The sequence below is a fragment of the Leptidea sinapis genome, chromosome Z (assembly GCF_905404315.1).
Source record: "Leptidea sinapis chromosome Z, ilLepSina1.1, whole genome shotgun sequence".
Taxonomy (NCBI): domain Eukaryota; kingdom Metazoa; phylum Arthropoda; class Insecta; order Lepidoptera; family Pieridae; genus Leptidea; species Leptidea sinapis.
The window spans coordinates 12,198,973-12,223,128 of record NC_066312.1 but is presented as its reverse complement, the minus strand read 5'-3'; the positions used below and the strand labels follow the sequence as shown (position 1 = coordinate 12,223,128).

General features: G+C 34.0%; 2 protein-coding genes across 2 annotated transcripts in view; both read left to right on the top strand.

Annotated features, from left to right (window-relative positions):
- The window catches only part of LOC126979067 (uncharacterized), a 377,271-nt gene that overhangs the window by 63,808 nt on the left and 289,307 nt on the right, over nt 1-24,156 (top strand). The gene's annotated exons all lie outside the window — the stretch shown is intronic.
- Nucleotides 31-22,248, top strand: LOC126979083 (uncharacterized). The gene is made up of 3 exons (XM_050828288.1): nt 31-135; nt 2,372-2,660; nt 21,544-22,248. Exons 2-3 carry the CDS (start codon nt 2,382-2,384, stop codon nt 22,024-22,026), a joined length of 762 nt encoding a protein of 253 aa, XP_050684245.1. The 5' UTR covers nt 31-135; nt 2,372-2,381; the 3' UTR covers nt 22,027-22,248.

The following is a 24,156-nucleotide window of genomic DNA, read 5'->3' as shown; positions in this document are numbered from 1 at the left end:
AAAGTCAGTGTATTTCTGTTTTGCTCACAGTTAAACATAGCGTCTCCCACTCACATCCCACTACAGCGACCTCGTACCACGACAGTACGTTCCCAACTTCCTTCTGGACAACATCATCGCCAAGTATTATATCAAGTAAGTTCCTTCTTTTTATCTCAATATTTCTAACGCTAACGCGACTTCAGAACTAAGTATTGCCTTGCGACCGAATCTTATCAGGACCAATAATACAACTATTGAAATAAAAATTTCAAATCAAATTGCTATGAGATTAAATTACTTATATTGTTAGACGTTTACGTAGTTAGGAAACAATACGTACGCACATAAAACGGGTTACAATTCTATAAATAAACGCATATCAAATGTTTGCAGCATCTATTTTGAATTTGTACCAGTCTACGTTGGCACGGTGCTAATAGGAACATTCGTCAAAGAATGTCGATTGACGAAAGTTACTATGATATGCTCTAAAAATAGCTTCTTAATATAATTACGTCTCTACAATATTGTCGCAATAAAGAAAAATATTTTCATTGATAAAATATATTCATACAAATCTACGTATAGTTTATTATAATGCGTGGGTTTTGTAAATTATTAGTATGGCATAGTGTAAACTGTTTTATAAATAAATAAGTCACGTTGTACTTTTAATACTCTATGATGTAAACAGGATGTTACATCGAAATATTTGAAACTAGAAATGTTTTTGTGTTTGTACAAACATTCTAGATTGTACAAATGTTAAAATTTACATCGTTATTTATTTATTAATTATAATATATTAATGAATAAATTATTTGAATATTATTCAAATAAATAATCAATATCAAGTACGCATGGCGTTTATAAATCATAAATTTGAAAAACATTGAAATATACGGTATGAAAGAGTTAGCAGGTAAAAATTCCAATTCCATCTTGACTATAATGAAATGTCAAGCCTTCAAGCCGGAAACAACTGAAATACAATTACATGAGTTTCAACAGGAGATAGCCACGTGGTAACAAGGCAAAAAATTTTAATTGGAGATCATATTTTCATTCTGAACTTTAAATGATTTTTTTTATTTAACCAATTCTCTACATTATTGTGTTGCCCTAAATACATGATCTTAACTTATATTTAAATAAATAATAAAGTTAAGTTTGTTATCTGATATTTAATAATTCTCAATATAATATTTCATATTATTGTTATTAAAATAATACGAAATAGTACGCTTTAAAAAAGTTATAGATTTTTTTTTTGCTTTTAGAACATCAACTAAATATGATTATAAGTCACGATTTCTTATATTGCGGATGTATATATTTTAAATTATCTTGATAATGCTGGCTGTACCTCAGTAGGTTAACGTTTAAAACAATTTTATCATCGATCCCTTGATATGTATACAAATTTTCAAGTAAGCGGTGTAAACGCGGTAAAGTTGATTTTTAGGTGAGTGAAGGTTCGAATAAGTGGAGTAATAATTATTCATAACGATTCATAAAGGTATAATACATATTAAAGTTTAATTAAAAAATCGTTTAATATACGAAATGATTCTGGACACAGTATGCGCAGTCTAGAATGACAATATCTTTTTTATACTCGAATTTTCGTTTGGTAAATAGCACCAGAGAACCCATTTTTTGAACAGACATTCACAAGATAGAAGAAGAATTGAATTATTAACAATTCAATCATAAAATTGTAAATAAAATTAGATCAGAAATTGGTCTCTCTATAAGACCTCAATTGCTACCTTGAATTATAATAACTTTTACCATTGCTCCAAAGACCATTATTACAGTAGCGAAAAAAGAAATGAACCTAGTTTTGAAAGTTGATAAATCGTTTCCACTTGGCTTCATACTTCCTTTGTGTAATGATATCACAGCAATTCGTGATTCGGTTCTCTTTATCGCTCGATTCCATTTTCCCACTGCATTCTAAATAACAAAACACAATAATATTTAAACATGAATGACAGTTTCCAAATTCAAATGTAATCTTATTGTAACAGTTTATTGTTAGACTAAATATATGTCTGATTGGAAAAAAAAAATTACATGAAAAAAAAATGTCATAGTTCATGCCCCAGCGAAATAATAAATTTGAAGAAATTTAAATCACATTGAATAAATTTCCAAACAATATATTATTTAAATAATTGAATAGGATTTAATCGATAAACTATAGCTGTTTCTGAAGTAAAAAATTAAATAAAAGTAATAGATACATTTACATAATATAAATTTATTTTAGATTTCTTTAAATGATGGTGTGGAAACTAATATTAACTATTCCTTGTAATTGATGGATTGTAAGAAGAAAAAATGCAAATTATAAATGAAATAATGACTATAGAATTTTTCACAGGAATACAAATATGAGTCGGGTCGGTAGATCAAGACGCACACGGGTATATGATTGTAATTATGATATAGGGGAAAGCTACTATCGTCCAGTCCTTGATAGACTGGACGGTAAAGCCCCTATTGCTCGTGAACCCGAAAAGGACCATCTGAAGTCAGATTTCGAAGGCCGGTTCAGAAGTGCTCTGGATGACTTTGATGCACCAGCTGATGAGCTCTTCGATTCGAGAGGTGCGCGCGCCCAACGTGGCCGTCCTCTTTCTTCAGCTTTCCAAGATGATTTCTCCGAAGACGTAAGTTTTAATTGAAATAATCAATATATCAAAACAGATTAATAGTAGGAAATTACTGTGCAAATAAGACTTAACATCTTATGTCTCAAGGGGACGAGCACAATTGTAGTGCCGCTTAGAATATTTGGATTTTTTTAAGAATCCTGAGTAGACTGCATTGTCATGGGTATGGCGTATCAATTACCATCATCTGTACGTCCTGGTCGGCTCATCCGTCATTGACATAAAAAATAAATACAAATCTATTCATTAATACTGTTACTGTTATAAAACTATTTTTCCGACTCGTAGAGGTAAAAATAGGAATTTTCTTGGCAGTGCTGTAAGTACCTTCTTACGACAATACCTAGGTAACACTGAAAATGTTTGGAAAATAAAAAACGGCTGAATGTAGAAAGTTGCAAATACTTTTATTGTTTTTCGAAGTAATCTCCGTTCCTCGATGGAAAAGCAGTGGGCCCATTCTTCCTCAGGGGTCTCTTCTATGGCATTTTCGTACGCTTTCACCGCATCTTCAGGGCTCGTAAAGCGAACACCTCTAATTTTATCTTTAGTTCTTGGGAATAAATAAAGGTCGCAGGTTGCCTGGTCAGGGCTTTATGGCGTATGACTCATTATCTTGACACCTGCCATAGTCAAATATTCAACAGTCCGTTTTGCGGAGTACGCTGAAGCATTATCGTGGTGAAGGAGGATCCTGCTTCGAGGGCGCTGCTGTCGAATTCTTTCCAAGACAACAGTCCAGACATACCAGTCTGCAGTAACTGACTTTCCATCTTCTAACACAACTGTCGTGAAATGACCTTTCCGACCAAAGAATGAGGCAATCATCTTTTTTCCTTGACTTCTTCCTTTCTTTACTTTAGTTGGCCGATCCTCGAATGGAAACACCCACTGAGCTGACTGTCTTTTGGTTTCGGGTTCGTAGCAATATATCCAGCTTTCATCACCTGTGACGATGTCATTGCATTGAGCATTGACAGCATTGCGTCACCACCGTTGAACTTATCTAACATTTGGCTACACCAGTCCATGCGAAGGTGTTTCTGGTCGTCCGTTAAAGTATGGGGAATCCATCTGGTACAAAGCTTCCTGACGCCAAAAAAGTAATATTTCTTGTACTTGACTCATACCAATGCCTAGGCTTGCCCTTATCTGCTGGTAGGTCACTCTCTTATCTTCCTTTATCTCTATATATGCGTCGCACAGCACTGATGTTATCTTCAGTAGTCGCTGTTAAGACACGTCTCTACCTCTCCGATTGCTACGTCCACGTTGAAACTCGTTAAACTAATTGTTAATAGTGGCACGATATGGGGCTTCATTATGAAATGCTAATCGTAGCCTATTATAGCTTTGTTGTTGAGTAAGCCCACAACAAAAGTTATAATAAACCATTGGCCGAAAATTTTCTCGCGTTAGGTTGATTTTCACGTCTAACAAGAGTTTTAGATTTGCCACCGATTCACAAAAACAAATGACAAATGAATGCAATATTCTACATTAGGTTACTAAAGAGTTCTAAAATTGAAATTCAAAAAAGTTTTCATTAGCAATGTTTCTAACTGGCCAGTTCGAAACATTTTCAGTGTTACCCACGTAACATAAACGGGTAAGCTCTACCACTTTTGAACGAAATCCAGTTTGAAGTTGAACTAAGTGCCGTTGGTTAATGTCAAGAACCAGCATCCATCCATCCCTATACTGTAATATAACAGAGTTTGCACTAAAAAATGGATTCTGTGCGGGTTTTATGTGATAAAAAAATGAGATGAGCAGGAAACTCATCAATTATCAACTCATCAAAATCTGATGTCTTATTTATTACTTATTTGATTATCATCATCATCATCAGCGGGAAGACGTCCACAGCTGGACAAAGGCCTCCCCCAAATCGATCGAGCGATCTTGACAAGATCGTCGGTCCATCTTGTGGGGGCCTACCAACAATAAATTATTTATTTGACATTATTTAATGAATTATTTTAGAACACACTATCTGGCCACATAGTTTTTTTTTATGGAATAGGAGGACAAACGAGCGTACGGGTCACCTGTTGTTAAGTCATCACCGCCGCCCACAATCTCTTGCAACAGCAGAGGAAACACAGGAGCGTTGCCGGCCTTTAAGGAAGGTGTACGCGCTTTTTTTGAAGGTACCCATGTCGTATCGTCCCGGAAACACCGCACAAGGAAGCTCATTCCACAGCTTTGTAGTACGTGGAAGAAAACTCCTTGAAAACCGCACTGTGGAGGACCGCCACACATCCAGATGGTGAGGATGATATCCTAACTTGTGGCGTGTCGTGCGAAGGTGGAATTCGGCGGCAGGAATCAGGTTAAACAGCTCTTCGGAACACTCCCCGTGATAAATGCGGTAGAAGACACACAATGAAGCGACGTCTCTACGCAACGCCAAGTGATACAGCCGTTCACAGGGCACTGGGTCCCCGACAAGTCGAGCTGCTCTGCGTTGCACGCGGTCAAATGGATCGAGCTGATACTGGGGTGCGCCAGGCCAGAGATGACAGCAATACTCCATGTGTGGCCGGACCTGCGCTTTGTAGAGCGCTAGAATGTGGGCCGGCTTGAAGTATTGCCGTGCTCTATTAATGACGCCCAGTTTCTTTGAAGCCAATTATTCCGATACTAGGCGAGGCTTTGAGGGAAGTGTTGTCGAAGAGCGGTGATACGACAAATGGGTTTTTTATAGTGGTAAACGCGCAAACTTGAGTCTTCTGGGTGTTAAATTGGACGAGGTTCTATTTACCCCATTCCGCGACCTTCTCAAGAGAGGACTCGATAGAAGACACAAATTTCTCCCGGCACTGGTCGACGATTTGCCGAGAGAGACCTGCATGGCCCATGTAAACGGCATCACCTGTGCTGTCGTCTGCATATCAATGATATGTTGGACACAGTGACCTGTATGCTGCGCCCAGTGAGGAAGCTGGAGGTCCACTTGCACAAGCTCTCGGGAATCCCAAATGATGGAAATTTTGAGATGAGCGCCTTGTGCATACACGATCAAAGGCCTTCGCTATATCCACGCTAACTGCCAGGCCTTTCCCCTTCCTTTCAATAGCCGCAGCCCATCTATGTGTTAGGTATACCAGAAGATCACCTGCCGACCGAACATGGCGAAAGCCGTATTGTCGGTCGTTGATCAACTGGTGACCCTCTAGGTATACCAAGAGCTGACGGCTAATTATGCTCTCCTTGATTTTGGAGAGCAGGGAGGTATTAGCAATAGGCCTGTAGTTTGCCGGATCCGAACCGTCTCCTTTTTTTGGATAATTGGTAAAACAATGCGATCTAAGCTTTTATTTAACGCTGTTTCAAATAGCAATTATTATAAAAACTGATTATCACATAACCTTTGAATAAATCATTTAATAATAATTAACATACAACTGTTTTTCGACGTATATATCTGTTTTTATTTACATGTTTAAATAAATAATTACTTAAGTGTCAATATAATAATAAATTTGAACTCAAAAAGGCTCGCTCTTTGAATGTTGAACATTTATTCTTATTGGTAACGTTTTACAGGATTTATTTTAAGTAGGAAAGTTAATATAAAAAATAATTATGGATTTTTATTCAGAAATTAAATTAAAAAAAATGGCGTGCGTACAATTTACACATGTCAGAAGTGACCCTTCTTTGGAAAACTAATTTTTAAATCAATATTAGAAATTATTAAATGTTCTACTTATTCGCGGCGCTAACTTGCACCATACAACGCATTTAGGGAAGATGTTCTAATTACTCGCAGCCATTCGCTAAAAATAGTGATCCCAAATTCGTTTTCTTCATCCTCGAGAAGCTCTGATTCCATGTCCATATTTTTGAAATCATAATTTTGCGCGGTAGCCATATTGGATTTCTAAAATTATCCCAAATTTGTGCTCTGCACCCTCGAGAACCTCGGATACGATATCCATATTGGTGAAATAATAATTTTGCGCGATGGCCATCTTGGATTTGAAAAATGATCCCAAATTCGTTCTCTGCACCCTCGAGAAGCTCGGATTCATTATCCATATTGTTGAAAAAATAAATATGCGCGGCGGCCATCTTGGATTTCAAAAATAATCCCAAATTCGTTCTCTGTACCCTCGAGAACCTCGGATTCGATATCCATATTGTTGAAACCATAATTTTACGCGGCGGCCATCTTGGATTTCAAAGTGACCCGAAATTCATTCTCTGCACCCTCGAGAACCTCGGATCGATATCCATATTGTTGAAATCATAAATTTGCGCGGCGGCCATCTTTTATTTAACAATGATGCTAAATTCGTTCTTTGCACCCTCCAGAACCTCGTATACGATATCCATAATATTTAACTCATAATTTTGCGCGGAGGCCATCTTGGATTAAAAAGAAAACCTGCACGATACAAGGCTAGTAGGGAAGATGTTCTACTTACTAGCGGCCGCGCGCTAAACGTGCACGATACAAGGCTAGTAGGGAAGTCCGAGAGTAAGAAATACTCTTCCTCAATCGGTGTCAATTGCTCTCTCCCTTGAACAAAAACCTCCTCCTTTTCTTGAACAAAAACGTCTCACATTTTTGTGATGCTCCTTTGCGTTTCATTCGTAAAAAATTTACCCTCATGCGCCTAAAGAAGTTTCACTTGAATAAAAAAACGTACTTGCCTACGCTTTTGTATCAGAGAAAATCAACAATTTTCCATTTGAATTTTATTTTATATACTAGCTATAAGTACGATAATAAAATATTGTATTGATTATAAAATATATTTCATACTTAGTTACAATTCTTGAATAGATACATTAGAATTTTGTGTATGTACATTTTTAACATCATTATATAATCCTATAAAATTTATTGGTTAGAGTGAGTGAGAAACATCCTGCCCACCGGTGCCGTATGCATGAGAGAAAGAGAAGCTAGATTGGCGCGAAGCGGTTTACCCTCCTATAAGAAGTTATCACTTCAAAATCATACAATAAATAATAAATGTAAATAATATGCGACAATTACGTGTTACTATCATGCGTTAATCATATTTTATTTGATACTAGCTGACCCAGCAAACGTTGTATTGCCATAATAGTTAACAGCTGTAGTTAATCCACTAAGTAGAGGTAGCTAGAATAAAGTTCGTTTTTACCTCCTGAGAAACAAAGATTCTAATCAGTCATTCATTTTTAACTATTCTTTCAATTTGATTTCTGAACGACGGGGGACACATCAAAGGAAAATCAAAATCGTTGTTTTTTTGTTTCTTTTTTTATTTAATTCCGAGCATTTTCATATTTATTCACCTTTTAAACCTTCTCTGAACTTCCACAATTAATTTAAGACCAAAATTAGCCAAATCGGTCCAGCCGCTCTGGAGTTTTAGCGAGACGAAAAAAAAACGAACAGCGATTCATTTTTATATATATAGATATTGATTTTCTTAAATTATTTTAAGAGTAGCATATTATTAACAAAATTGAAAGGCTGTTTTTCAGTGTCATAACTGTGCTTCTGACATAGAACACCACAAAATTGATTTTAACGGTTCAGTACTGAAACCACATTGTAATGGGCAATTAAAGTAACACACATGAATACACACAGAGGTGTTTATGTGTACCTGGTCTTGCCATAAATACTGAAACAAAAATAATAATTTTCTATAGCAAAATACATTTATTAGTTAAAACACATAAATATAAAACAATTTAAAATATAAAAGCTTATATGAAGTGGTCTCCATTCGCTGCATTACAGTACTTTAAACGTTGGGCCAATCAATAGAAGCACGCACTCTTTCCATGGGAAAATTCTTCACTGCCAATTGTGCGGATTGTTTTAGGGGCTCAAAATTATCATGGCGTTAAGAGCAGATTAACATCAGGACTAGACGACGGCCATTCTTCAGCTCTGATGAAATCCAAAACGTTCTTTTCCAACCAAGACTGTGTAGACCGACCTTTATGACCCGGTGGCGAGTCTTGCTGGAAGGACCATTCTTGGTTATTGAACACGGTGTTACTTTCTAATTTCTCAAGAATGGTATCTTGATACACTTGTGCCGATGTTTTGATACCTTTTTCACAAAGGTATGGCTCTGTCACTCTTTCATAGCTAATACCCCACCAAACCATCATTGAATTGGATAGTGCCCACGTTGCCGTCTGTTGACTAATTGGGGAAGTTTCCTTAGAGTTTTGAGCATAAATACGGTCATTTTGTTTGTTAAAATGTTGCTTACTGGGAGGTCCCCTTTATGTACTACTTCAATAGTTGTTTCAAGTTAACCACCCTATTCTTTTTTAAATAATCAGTTAAGAAATTATCAGTACGTCTCTTATGGGCTGCATGCAAGTGCTAAGTCATCTTTTAAAATACGGAACATAGTTATAGGTGCTATCTTCATCTCACTAAATTAAATCTTTTGCTTTCGGACAGGATTTCTTCGAATTATTTCCCATACTGTTTTGACCACATTTTTCTTACGAACACTACGTGGACGGCCACATCTTTTTCTGTTACAAAGAGAGGAATTCTCATTGTACTTATTAACAGCCCGGTACGCAAACATTTTACTAATACCAAGCGTATGGAGAGTTTTAAAAATTGCATTTGGCTCATTACTTACTTTGTGTAATGTAATCACAGCGATTCTGTTCTTTTTACCACCCACTCCAATTTAATATCGAAAAATATTGTACAATGTATATGCATCAAAATGAGAAAACTCAATGAACAATTATAAAAAAATAACAGATTCCAAATTCTAACGTAGTATTCGGAAAAAATAGCGATCATCACATAGTCAGTCACTCTTTTAAGCGTGAATCATGAAGCGTTAGTAATATACAGTTAGTACACCGCCTGTACTTATTACCGAATATATCATATGTTCGGAGAAAGTAAGGATCATAAAATAAGAGTCAGTCACTCTTTTTAGGATGAAGCGTTAGTAATATAGAATTTGAACAGATTTTTCAGTTTCAGCGCCTGTACTTATTACCCAATATGTCATGTCATATGTTCGGAAAGTAAAGATCAAAAGCATGAGAGTCAGTCACTCTTTTAAGCGTGAATCATGAAAACGTTAGTCTTAACGAATTTCAACAGATTTCTTGGTTCAGTGCCTGTACTGATTACTGAATATATCATTTGTTCGGTAAAAGTAGAGATGATAAAATCATAGTCAGTCAGTTAGTGATATATATAATATATAGTTCAACATTATTTAGGTTGAGCGCCTGTAAAAGTACAATTTAATCCCTCCCTTATTCGACTCGAGCTGACTTTAACTCGACTGAGCTGACAGCTGCGCGTTACAGGTCTGTCTAATCAAACACCCATAAAATAAAGTGTTCAGCGTGCGTAAAGAAGCCTATTCACTTCAAAAAAATAGTTTCAAAATCAGTCAATAAGTTTGCAGTCTATAGCTTATAGGGCAATATCTCCAACTGACATACAATCATAAAATTTATTGAGTAACAAAGTAAATCCAATTTCATTACTTGCGCTTCATTCATAACGCGAGTAAGACCAATATTGTTCTTCTTTTTATTTATACTTGTATGTAAATGCTCAGAATAAAATATGTCTCATCTTCTTGAATGTATGTTTCAAACATTGAATAATAATTATTGCTATAAATAGCGTTTCTTTTCACGTATGATAAAGTGATGACAAATCGCCATATATAACTCGCCCAAGGGCACTAAAGCCTAACCACACGATCGGATTTGGCCCGGTCGAACCATCGGATGCGGCCCGGTACCGGACCATATTTGATGGCATGTGGCATTGTCCATCCCACCAAATTATTATTATTACCGTCCGGCCCGTATTGAGTACGACGCGACAAATCTGACTATGTGTTTAGGCTATTACTGTAGACACAGTAGCCGCACGTGTTAATTCATTTTATAACTGGAGGCGTCATTTTGACACCCAATACATTTAGCATTAGCATCGTGTGTCAGTAGTTTACAAAGGTCGTGATTAAGATATACAACATACCAGCAAGTTCATTATGCCAAACAAAAATAGGTATGATGCGAACGATTCCATAAATAGACCCCATATTCAAGTGTGATGCCAACTCCGATTTATCCATTTGAATGGACGCGGGCATAATGAGAAATGAATGTATTTTCGACGGTTAATACGAATACTAAGTAATTAATACAAGCTAGCTTGTACAGTGACTCTAATTTGTGGTTCGTTGTTTGTGAAACACAATAATTAATGATTCGTACTCAGTGACTATATTGATAATATGTTTCTACTTTTCCTTTGATCAGTGTAAATAGTGTAATTGATATTACTTCAATTTCATGTTCATGTCATCAAAAGTGGTCAAAATGGTTTCATAATGAGGGAAAATGTACGTATATGGTGTTTCAAAGGACCGAATAATTAATAGCATTTCATTGACACGTGATAACTACGCCATTTTAATGAATATAGGCGCCGTATAAATACAATGAGAGTCATTCATTAACTGATTTATTGTCACATACAAACGTTAATAATATTTAGAGTTTAATTTTAATTAAGCTCAAAATAAGCTTTCGATGGGTTACCAGGTAAAGGGGGTAACGCGGACGCCACTGAGTGGAACAGCGGTGTCTCCTTCGGAACTGTAGCCACATGAGTAAATTCAACAGTACAGAGACTAACCTTCTTAAGAGCGGGCAAAATTGTTAACTATTTTTCCTAGGGTTTTCACAAAAAGATAAGATAAATTAAACAAAAAAAAAATATTAGCTTTTTTATTGGGTTTTGATCATCGATATTGACAAAGCAAACTAAAAATCGAAATTAAGAAAATTAATAGACGTCTCGTTCCCACTTTTGGCGAGTCAACAGATCCTGAAAATACCACGTGCAGAGACGACTCACGCGTTCAAGTGATTTTTGTGAAGATTGGCGAAATTAACACTAAATATCATTCTTTTCGACAATAGGGTAAAATTGTTACTTTTAGCTAAAAGATTAAGGTAGCAATTTAAAACTACTTCATGGAGCAACAAGCTGCGGTGACGAGTGCTGGTGATCAGTAAATAGAGACCTGACCTTCGTGAAGTCCTAAGGCTCATGTATGGGTTGTGTATGTGTGGGTCTTTGTCACGTTATTATTGGATAAACTAACTTATAAGGCCGGGTCTATAAATAAACAATGTAGGCGAAATTGGTAACGAACGAAAGTGAAATGGAATCCTGCTGACCATCTGAATTTTTGGGCCGTTGCTCTTGGTTTATGGACAAGGTTTAAAATAACAGACGTCTGTAAAGAATTACGAGCAATGAATGAATTTATATGTCGCACAGGTGAATAACCATGGGAGGCACTGCACTGAACTGAATAATTATTGCTAAGCCATATGAAAGCATATTATTAAAGAGAGATAAACGCTATAGTATTTTGTATTGTCCGAAGATCCTATTATTATGTGGATTTTGTTTGATTGTAACACCTTGATATAATATTTTTTTACATAATGTATTTAAATTATAATTTTTCTCAAATCTCAGACCTATCTACATCTGTCTCTGTATAAAGTTTGATTGAGTAGAAATTGGATGTGATTTCTAATACTTCAGAATTAGTCCGCATTGTGATTTCACTACTTAAAACTTTATGTTACAGCTTCCACACAAACTTTAATCCAATAAAATTTCAGTTAAAGATGCACTTTTAAAGTTTTAGTAAAAGAGTTATCTTATACTCAATAATATTCAAATGTCAGCAAAATATTTATCCTAGTGCACGACATGTTTTTCCACAAAATAATTTTAAATAACAGTACATTTTATAGTCTCTCTCTAATAATTCCACAGCTATACTTGTATATATAAATTATGGGAAAGGACATAGGTTAATTATCGCGAATAAAAGGCGGGGTTGAAATAAGGGTGGAAGTTCGTCATTATCGAAGATAACACCATGAAACTTTGTATTTAAGCACTTGTTGAAAAATATTTGTTCTGGCATTTTAAACATACACCTGTGTGGGGATGAGAAAAGGTGATGAAAGTTTTATAGTTGGTAGGTTATAAAAATATATTAACCACAGTAGATTTTATGTGTATTATTTGCAAAGTGAGTATAATAAAGGATAAAAAATGCTGAACAAAGTAAGTATTGATAATTATAAAATATAGTAACATCGAAGTCACTGCAAAAATGTTTATCCATCAAAATGTAACAGTTTACAAATAAATTCAGTAATTGCTAGAACTGATTTAATTATATGATGAGAGAGAAGTTTTAAGTTTAAAAATGTTTATACATCAAAATGTAACAGTTTACAAATAAATTCAATAATTGCTAGAACTGATTAAATTTTATGATGAGAGAGAAGTTTAATATCTACTGATGCGTTAATAAATTTATTTCATGGTCTGTGTTTTGCACACTCAATTATAAAATCAATTGATATGAAAACAAGATTTAAATATGAGAATATATAAGGGATTGATTCATAAGTATTAATTAATAACAAAATTATATTATTTGGTCACGTGTTGTTTCAATACACGTCACTTATAATATACTAGCTTTTACCTGCAACTTTGTCCGCGTGGAACAGTAACTTTAGGCAAAGCTTTAGGCATCATTTTTTAGAATACTTCGCATTTAATATTTGTGCGCAGACGTGGTCGCTAACTATGGGCCGTATGAGAAATCTCACGGTCAGTCAGAGGGCAATGGAGAGGGCTATGCTCGGAGTTTCCCTGCGAGAATCAGAAATGAGGAGATCCATAGGAGAACCAAAGTTACGGATATAATCCAAATGATTGCGAAGCTGAAGTGGCAGTGGGCAAACACAAGGTTCGACGGACAGATGGCCGTTGGGGCAATAGAGTCCTCGAATGTCGACCACGTATTTTAAAACGCAATGTTGGTAGGCCCCCCACAAGATGGACCGGCGATCTGGTCAAGATCGCCGGAATACGCTGGATGTGGGCAGCGCAGGACCGATCGTCGTGGAAATCTTTGGGAAAGGCCTTTGTCCAACAGCGGACGTCTTCCGGCTGATGATGATGATAAACTGCTGCAGTTAATTATAAATTGGTTAGTTTTATAAATTTTTCTAAACTACTTTAATTTCCATTGATTGTCCATCCTTCGCTAATTATTACAAAAGTTTATTTATTTCTAATCAAGTGCCTAACTACAAAGTTTCATGGTGTCATCTTCAATAATGACGAACTTCGATATAAACTTCCATCTCCTATTTCAAACCCTCCAAGTCCCTCCAGAAGTTGAAGTTAAGTTAAGTTCACCTCTTGGATGAGGGCAGCGCAGGACCGCTCGTCGTGCAGATCTTTTGGGGAGGCCTTTGTCCAGTAGTGGACGTCTTCCGGCTGAAATGATGATGATGATTGTAAACTCCCTCCAGTCTTTATGTCTCAATTTAAGGTAGCCTATGTCCTTTCCAAAGCTCTAGTCTGTCTCTGTACTAAATTTCATCAAAATCGGTTCAGTGGTGTAATATTAGTAGGGATTTCATACATTGCGTATGTCATGAGCAACCACAAGTTTTTAGCCTTTCAAAAATCACTCAATGCTATTTAAGTATTGTTCATTTAAAAATTTGAAACGCATCTTTTGAACCGTTTGAGAGATGTCGGCTTAAAATTGTAATCTGAGCTTTAGCGGGCTTTTTGATAGAATGAAATAGACCACAGAAGCGAACAATTAATCTGAAACCATTTTGATATCTGTTGTGGCCTCATACTAAAAGTTATCTTTGTGTGACAATAGCAATGTATAGCAGAGAAATTTCGACGAGATAATTAAAAACCATTAACAAAAGCAAGAACTTCAAGTGCTCGTCGACGTCTGTGTTAATTAGTATCTATATTTTCACAATAACGAACAATTTAATTAATTCTTGGAAGAACTTTACCTTCTATATACATATTGATTTTAGATGGAACGTTAGCTTAATTGAAACCTTGCAGACCATGAAACTCTACTTTAAGTACGTTGTAAACTTTATACGAACTTAGCCAATCACATTATTTCGTCTATTGAAATTCGATGAAGCGACGCTCTAAGACATAGCTCAAATTAGTCAAGTTTGGCACGGGCAATATGACACCACACAACCAAAGTCGAGAATATAGTTTGCAGCCGCGAATTGCAGGCAATCTTACAACGCAATAAGCATCCTCTTGCAAATTATCATTCAATGCGATAGTTTGCATTCAGATGTTATGTTATTTGTAGCATGCACAAAACATAACACAGGCGCAGTCTACTAAGATTTTATTTCGTGTTATTGTTTTTAGTTTACGTGCAAATACGTTACTTATCTAGGTGAGTCCATTCGTTTCTGATGGCATCGTAAGACGGTAGCATAAAACTTCCAGAGTAAAAATCATTAGTTGTCATGGGCCAGACACGTCTCTTTTGATTTACTTCCCAGATTTTATACAGAGATAATAATATTAGGTTTCAGTCGTAACGTATGATAAAAATAGTACCGTAATTTGATCATCATGACATCGCATTAAATTTTCCACCTTTCAGCACCAGTGTACAATACTACAGTTGCATATTATTTTACCAGCACTCTACATACTATTACTCGTAATTTCCATTTCTGCAACCATAGTTTAAACAAATCAATGGTATCAAACCGTTTGATCGATTATTTATTTATGATGTATGTGGATGATGCAGCTGTACTGTACTCAATAACTTTTGTATTAATTTACATTTACTTTTTTGACTTACTCGTGTAAGAAATTGACTATTTGACGTTTGAGTGTGTCTGTTGCATCATTTTACATTTTACATATTATATTGTAATTTGAAATTATTTGTAAATCGATGTACTTAAATGTAAATCTTGATATAAGAGAGTGGCAATGAGTTTCTTGCTACTTCTTCTCATTAGCTCAACCCTTTACGAAGTAGCGGTAGATTCAATAAGAAAAAAAATTTTTTTTTTGACATTCATAAGTGTCATTTCCGTGACATACGTGAATAAACTGATTTTGATTTGATTTGATAACGATTTTGTGAAAATCAAATCGTATGCTTATGATTTTTAATCACACTCATATATATTATGTTTTATGTATTATTATATATTATGATAATATGAAATGAAAAAAAAACGTATGTGTGTAACCTTTACGCGCGATTGAAGTAAAACTTAATAATAATTAACTTTAGGAATAATTCACAAATACATAAATATATTAAATTATATATGTTAAATGAAGCCGTGTTAGCATTTAATATTATTCTATAAAGTGAGATTTTATATATTTTACAAAGAATGCTATAATGTTATGTCTTGATATTATTTATAATTTATCAGAAAATAAATACTTACTTTACAGGTCAAGTCATTATCAGATTCTTGATTTTCTCTTTTATTCTTATTGATGAAAGAGTAAAATGTTCCTGGGATTCCGGCATTTCATTTGACAGATTATTATTTTCATTTTATACTCTATTTATAATTTAATACTACAATTCGCACATTTTAAAAATTTCACTCATTAAATAAAATAATTGATAGAAAGAAATTTAAGGTTAAATTATTATTAGCACATATCACAATGATGTTGTTATTGAATATTAACAAATATGGCTGTATGGGCTCGAACCCTTTGCCTGTCCTAATAATGGGCGAAGAAACCAAAAACAAATTAGCGAATGTTGCAAATGTCAGAAAATTTCTGTAAACATATATATTATTTATTGCAATGGTAGTAATAAATAAACAAATTATACGCCAGGAGATTTTTAAAGAATATTACTGAATAATTTGAAATCTTTTTTAAAACCATTAAATTATAATGGCATAAAAATTCATTCATTTGACTTTTGTACTGAGCGCTACTTCCGTCAGAACAAAATTCTGCCATATTTCGGCCTTGTTTTTTTTATATGACGTGAAATTTTTATATGTAATATGTATAGAACGTCGGTCAAACAAAATAAGCACCTTTGAATAAACATATAATAGAGATTCACGTATGTTTTATGTAAGCTTATAACAACATGTGCTGTTTGATTTTTAACGATTACGAAAATACATTAACTACCGAGCTTCGCTACAAGCATAACAAAATCAAGATTAAAATAGATCACATGAGATAACCGGGAAATTTACAACCCGTTGTTATAACAACATTTTTAATCATCTTATTCATCAAACGGCGCTGATTCTGAAAAAAACTCCAAGTGTTTATCACTTCCATAATCATAGCATCCTCATTTTGTTGCATTTGATTGAGTTGATCAATTAGACTCTGGCCGAAAATTCTATTTAGTGCAAATTAGTAGTATTTTTAGATTCGATAATATACTTACAAAACAAAAGGATTAATGAGTGTCATATCGTCACCGCGGCTCTTACTGCCTTGTAGCACCAGAGGAATCATAAGAGCATTGTCGATCTTATAAAGCGTCGAAAAAATTACATTTGAAATCGAAAAACACATTGTTACGTGACTGGCGAGGATAAAACAAACGGTCCTATTGCGCCAGCAACGCTTAAACTCATACTTAACTTAACATTAATTCAACGTTACTTACAGAACTAATATGTACATAAATTGTGCAGTTAAAACTTTTATTTGAATACTAGTTTTATCCTCTATCACGATAACTTCAATAATTGCTATCGGATATAAATTTCCAATAAAAGTTTTCATCAACAACATCATTCATGCAGTGCAAACTTTTAAGTGATATCTCACATGTAAAATGCAGTTAGTAATATTTGTAGCAACGACTGTTCACGTGCCAATTTAATGCATGGTCTCACAAAGTGTAGCACACATTTCGAAGTATTTTCTGCAGCTCCAAGCGGAAGTGAGTTCTAATTTCGCATAGAGATTGACAAGCTTGAACGAAAGTATGATAATACTAGTTTATGAGTTCTACAAGAGCAACTAGCGATTAGCGAGTCTTTTTCTAGATTTTGTACTGAAGACTTCTTTAGCCGCGTTGAGCCCTTTGTCTTATGACTAAGCTTTCAGGCTAGTAATGTTCGATGGGGTAAAGGCATCAAACGGGGCGCGATTTATTTTATGATTATATAACTATAAATAGTTGTATTTCGTATTATTAAGTACGTGTTGATTAAGTTTTATCCTTTCATGTTCAGAGTTATCATCATTATCATGAGTTGAGAGGACATATTGAAAGGCAGAAAAAGTTTCATCCGTAGAGGTTTCATCTAATGCATACGGCGTGTTGACGACAAGCAACAGAAAGCGATAACATTGAAGGAAAAATAGTTTGCAGAAATTCCATAAAACCGTTTCTAGGAGATACATGTTTTTGAGTAATCCTTAAAAGTTTATGCAATATATTTTTTTTTCATATAGAATCTAGAGTACATGCGCGAGGTTTCTACTGCAATGTTTTCCTTATTATTACAATTTATGAGTACATTATGAACGGCCTAAATTCAGGTAAAATTTGTGCAAAAAAGCAGATATGTCGAGCTTTATACTGAATTTGTTTCATGAAATTTGTAATTTCTGCTTGAATAGAAACCTAGACACCATCCACAAGATAACTAGTATTTAGTTTTTTTTTTTGGTAATTATTTCAAGTTTTTAAAATCACGCTGATAAAGTATTCACTACTGTTGGTTTTTTATTAAACACACACCGTATCTGTAAGTCGCTAATTCCATACAATAATCGTTGGTGAAATTTGACTGATGAAAGTCACACGTTGTGTAAGTAATTAACAACATTGTATATACTTAAACCTTTTCCGAAACACGCTGCATCTGATGGTATAAGTATTATTCCGATCGGTTCAGTAATATTTGCAGTATTACCGAAGGAAAATACCGGCTCTACTTTGATTAGTTAAGTTTGTTGCGGTGACATAAAAAATATACCTACATATTCACTTACTAATCATTGTCACGTAGCAAATGTAAAGTACCTATAAATAAGTAATAGATAAAAAAAATAAAAATACATCCTTTTTATAGATAGCCGAACTTAAAAATAGAAACAAATTTTTATGAATTTAAATTAAGAATAGTGTTAATAATTTGGACGAATATAAATTAATAATAGTGTAAATTAGATAAAATATTTATTTAACACACCTAGGGCAGTAAGGTAAGAAATGTCTCAGATCACAGGTAATTGTTGGCCGAGGCGACACCGAGATCAATACACATATGATCTGTGGCTTTCTTATTTACTGCCCATGGTTTGTATACATACTATTTTTTTCCTCGACGGAGGCGGAAAGCGGCAACTTCTTTTACCGCAGTGGAGCTAAAGTTGACGCATTACGCCCGGAGGGGAGAAAAATATTATATTGACAGATATGAATAGAAGGATTATCATTTGGATATAATTTTAAAAAGCACCATATGCTTTTTTTTATTTTTTTTTACACTATTATTAATATAAATTATTATTTTTTGTTCGGTTTTCTATAAAATACGTGTTTATTAGTTTTAACTATTATTTATTTTCTACTTTTTAGTATGGTTCATCTATACTTAGCCTGATTTTTTTTTTAATTTGTTCATATCTACTATTAATTCCGTGATAACAATAAGTAACTGTAATTATATTCCAAATTATTCAGGTGTTCACCTGTATTAATAGTAAAGTCTCGATTTTAGAAGTCATTCAAATATTTTAACGCTATCAATATATACAGTAAGTCATAATGGTTTATGGTTATTGCCGAACAAGTGATATCGACAAGTCTTACTACGTTTAACTTCGTAATCGAATCATTTCATCTAATTACATGGTGTTTACCTGTTATCTTTGATAAATCAAGTTCTTCAAATCGAATTCCATTCAAAAGTAGTAAAAATAATAATAATTTAAATTTAAAAAAAAATCCTGCCTTATCGACGAATATTATTTAAATTAACAAAATCTTATTCTTTTTTCGCTAATTAAAAATGGAATAATTTTATCAATTTAATGTATCGTCATCGGTCCTCGATAAATCTGCGATGTTTGAACGAAATCTGGCCGTTTAAAGTGGGTCAAAAACGCGCCCAAGTGAGTCAGTTACAAACAAACATACAGGTGAAGCTAATCAACATTCGTCTTCAAAAAAAACTATTCCAAAACACAACTACATCTCACCTCTCACTATTTATGAAGTTATTTATAAACCTACCTTGTCTGACACAGACCACAGAACTGGCCCAAATTAAATGGGACTATACGGGAGGCACCAGCTTTCAAATAAAAAAGAATCATCAAAATCGGTTCACCCAGTCGAAAATTCTGAGGTAATAAATATAAAAAAATACAGTCGAATTGAGAGCCTTTTTTAAGTCGGTAAAAAATACTTTCTAATCGTCTATCCATTATAGCAATACCACGAATTCAGTTAGCTTTGTTTATACATTTACGTATTTAAGCCGAGCGCTTAACAAGCAGGATGCATCAAGTTCGATAAAGATCCACTATCGACTTAGAACATTATGTATGTTGGTGGATAGAGGATTTAAGTTTCTCAATTCCGACTTCAGCATCAAATGCACAGACAAGCATACAGGAATTTTAAAAACGATGTTTTGGCTTCTGCTAAATACATGAATGTATTCACAATGGCACACATGGTACAATCCTACGTGCCTCTGCTTGCAATGTCTTTCGCGTCCAATAAGTGTCGCTAAGTATTAAAAGTTTTGGGATACCAAAGGACCACTTTTTGGACCTACTTTATAAAAAATATTTTTAAAGCTATGATTACAGAAAATGTATACTCCGTGTTCATAAATTTAATAACGTTGTTCATATGAATCTATATAGAAGTTAGTAGTTAGTATGCTGCTGCTATGTCGCAGCTGGTAAAAGCTGCAACATAGTATTTCCAATAGTCATATTGATCGATTGAACGGTGTTGGAGTAAAACGATAATATTATTTTGCAAAAACATATTTTTTATAGTATACATAGCACAAATATATATATAGCTATTGCCTGCGACGTAGTCCGCATAGACGCTATTAGCAGCAAAAATTATTTGTCTGTGTCAAGTGTGATATTATGAAAACAATATTATGTCCCGGCCTCTTATTAATATTCATGCAAAATTTGAATTAAATAAAAAAAAAAAAAAAAAAAAAATAATTAACGCCCTCCAACCCTGGCCTGACTCGACAAAAGGAATATTCTTGTCAAATTTCAAGTCTCTGGACTTTATGTTCCAGATATCGAGATGAGTTAGGTACTCATATATAAAGATATATCTTCTATAAATTTTGTGGAAAAACATGTCTTTTTGATTTTAAATATATCATAATATATTTCAAAATATTATTTTTGATTACATATTCTTTAACATTGGTAGTATTCTACTTTATTCAGATGCAAATATAATAACCAACACTAAGTCCAAGGGATACTCCCTTTTTGATTTTGATTAATTTTATATCCAACTCCCAAAAGTTATCTTGGAGATTCAAACTTTGATGAAAATTGTAAGATATGTTTACTAAATACTATAGCTTATTTTCTTTTCGAGCTCTACTGGGGTTGCCATGGAGGTGTGGCGCGTCGGGTATGTTTGCGGTGCACAGGGTTGACTTTTATTATGCTATAATGCATAGGGCAAGAGCGGGATTTTTGACGAGATTTTATAATAATCATAATAATTGTATATTGAAAACGGTAAAACATTACCACCTAAATACACCTAAATATTATTTTTAATTTTCAATTTGTAATTTTTAATTTATATATTTTAATTCTAATTTATAATTTTTAATTCACTAATGTTATCTAATTAATTAAGTAATGTTATATACCTTTTTTTAATGAAAAATTGGCTATGGATGGTATAATCTGTCCGAAATAAAATATTTTTATTTTTATATTTTTATTTATATGGGATTTATTCAATTACAGATCACAGAATCTATGAAACGACTACGCGCTGGAAGCAAGTCAACTAGATTCACCGAAGACAACGAATTTGAAAATACTGTTTCAAGTATTGAGAATCGCATGAAGATATCTGACAAAATTCTTGAAAGTGCAGGTATTGGACACAGTGAAATAAGCAGCGCTAGACGTGCTCTAAAAGACAATGAGGAGCGAACTGAGAAACGTATTTCGAGACGTCTTAATGAAGAAAATGCACTTACAAAGTGGACAGCATTAAAGGACGATGAAGAAAGCGCTGCTGCTCAAAGGGCGAAAGCAACAAGAGCTCGATTGTCTGACTTGGAAGATGAAATATCAGAATTGAGTGAACGCAACGCTGCAAGGGAAAAACGAGCTGCTAGACTTCGCGCTCTTGTCGCTGATACTGAATCTTCTGACACAAACGTTGCATCTACAAAAATTACAATTCGTACTGAGCGTGAAAAGAAACAAGTCACCTTTTAAATAGCATGATCCAATATTTCAGAAACAAGCTATTTATTCTAATATAAAACCTCTATAGCTCATTTAGATATAGATAGGTTGTTATGTTGTTTTGGCTAATGTTCTTGCATTTCTCAGTGTTAGAAGATAAAGTTGATTGTATGGTGTAATTCGTACATTACTTATATATTTATGCCTATGTTCTAAAAACTTACATTAGGTAATTAAATGTTTTAAAAATAATATTTGCATATAATTTATGAAACCTAAATTTTCAAAAGGATTAACAAAAACTACCTTAATTTGAAAGCTCCTATAACTTCACGATCCCTTTAATCAAATTCATATAACCCTGTAACGTAAAAGTAATTTAAAAGGGACATATAAGATTTTTTTATTGTAACTTCAAAATTCCAACGGGAATAAAAGGATATCTTTCTTTAAAACAATGGTGCAGGAACCCATTGAGATAAATACACACAGTAAATTCCGCCCAATAGATAGATTTAAACTGTCTAAAATCTGTAAGTCTTTTAACGGCCGTTTTCAATAACCTAACTATCCCTAGTTTAACTTACTAGAGGTAGAAAAATCTATACTTTTATCTTGTGAAACGCTGAGGTACGTGTGATGCTTGGTAGGAAGATTATCTGTTGTAGCTTTTATACTACGACGCTTCTTATATTATAGAAGGCATTCAAATTCAAATTCAAATATTTTTATTCAAAATAGGATTTATAATCACTTATTGAACGTCAAAATCTACCACCCATTCAAAAGAGACTGCCTCAGACCTGAGAAGAATGGGCGCAAGAAACTCAGCGGGCTTTTTTTTTATATAAAATATGGATTACAATGAAATATCGTACAATAAACATTAATAATTAAAGAGCCTGAGGGTGTTCGCTTTAATCCCAGTCCGTGGTGTCATTAAAAAAATCGTTTATGCTATAATAACCTTTCCCACACAAACGTTTTTTAACAATTCTTTTAAATTTCGTAACACATTTGTTTTGTACATTTTCTGGGATCATATTGTAGAAGCATATACATCGCCCAACAAAAGACTTAATAACTCGACCCAACCGAGTAGTAGGCATAACAAGTTTATGTTTGTTCCTCGTGTTAACATTATGAATGTCACAGTTTCTAGAAAATTCCTCAATGTGCTTATGAGCATACAAAACATTATCAAAAATGTATTGAGAAGCAACAGTCAAAATGTTTATTTCTTTAAATTTTTCTCTTAATGATTCTTTAGGACCTAGGTAGAAAAGTTTTAAGCAAGATTTTCTAACCAGAGAAAAAGACCTTCTTTAGTTAAAACATGTGTGTCTTTAGGACCATTCAAGGGCTACAATCGCTCACTGTAGGGATACAGTATCATAATGGGTAACGGCGCTGAAATCTATCAGTTCCTACATATTCTAACGGCCGTTTTCAATAACGTATCTCTAGCTGTGTATCTATCTCGAAATGGGGGGTCTCACATCTGGTCTGGTTCTTGAATACGTATCGACTTGAACCGTATGACCACGTGCGATGTAGAGCTGATCGAATTGTAAAGAATTCAATACTAGAGTACTGTGCACGACCCAAAAAAGTAGAGACGTCGCTTAATTTATTAATTAATTTAGGCACACAAACAAATTACAATCAATTGTGAATCAGGCAATATAGTTTACAATACATACACACATATATATACATGTTATATATGTCGCAAGTATATTGTGTACCCATGATTCGTGAACAGCATGTTTTTTTACAAAAATTTTATAATATCTTAATATATATAAATTACGTGACACTTTGTTTGTCCTCGATGGACTCCTAAACTAATGAACGGAGTTTAATGGGGATTACTTCATTGAGTGCAGTTTGGTCCAACTTGAGAGATAGGATAGTTTTTATTTCGATTTGGGATTTATTTTTATTTTCAATATTTGTTTTGTATGGACATACTTGTCTGGAGAGAACTAATGACGCACGGTTTGACAGTTCCGCTGTGAAACAATTTAATTATAACAAACAGGGAGGATATTTTACGAAATAATTCTGGATGTTTTGAAATATTATTGGCAAATTTCTATAAAACAGTATTTTTTTATTATCTACAGAACAACGTCTGTCGAGTCAGCTAGTATAAAA

What these genes read in the sequence shown, in the direction of transcription:
- LOC126979083 (XM_050828288.1), top strand. Translation starts at nt 2,382, where the DNA reads ATGAGTCGGGTCGGTAGATCAAGACGCACACGGGTATATGATTGTAAT. An exon ending in AAGATGATTTCTCCGAAGAC is followed by an intron (nt 2,661 to 21,543) that starts GTAAGTTTTAAT and finishes ATTCAATTACAG; the next exon opens with ATCACAGAATCTATGAAACG.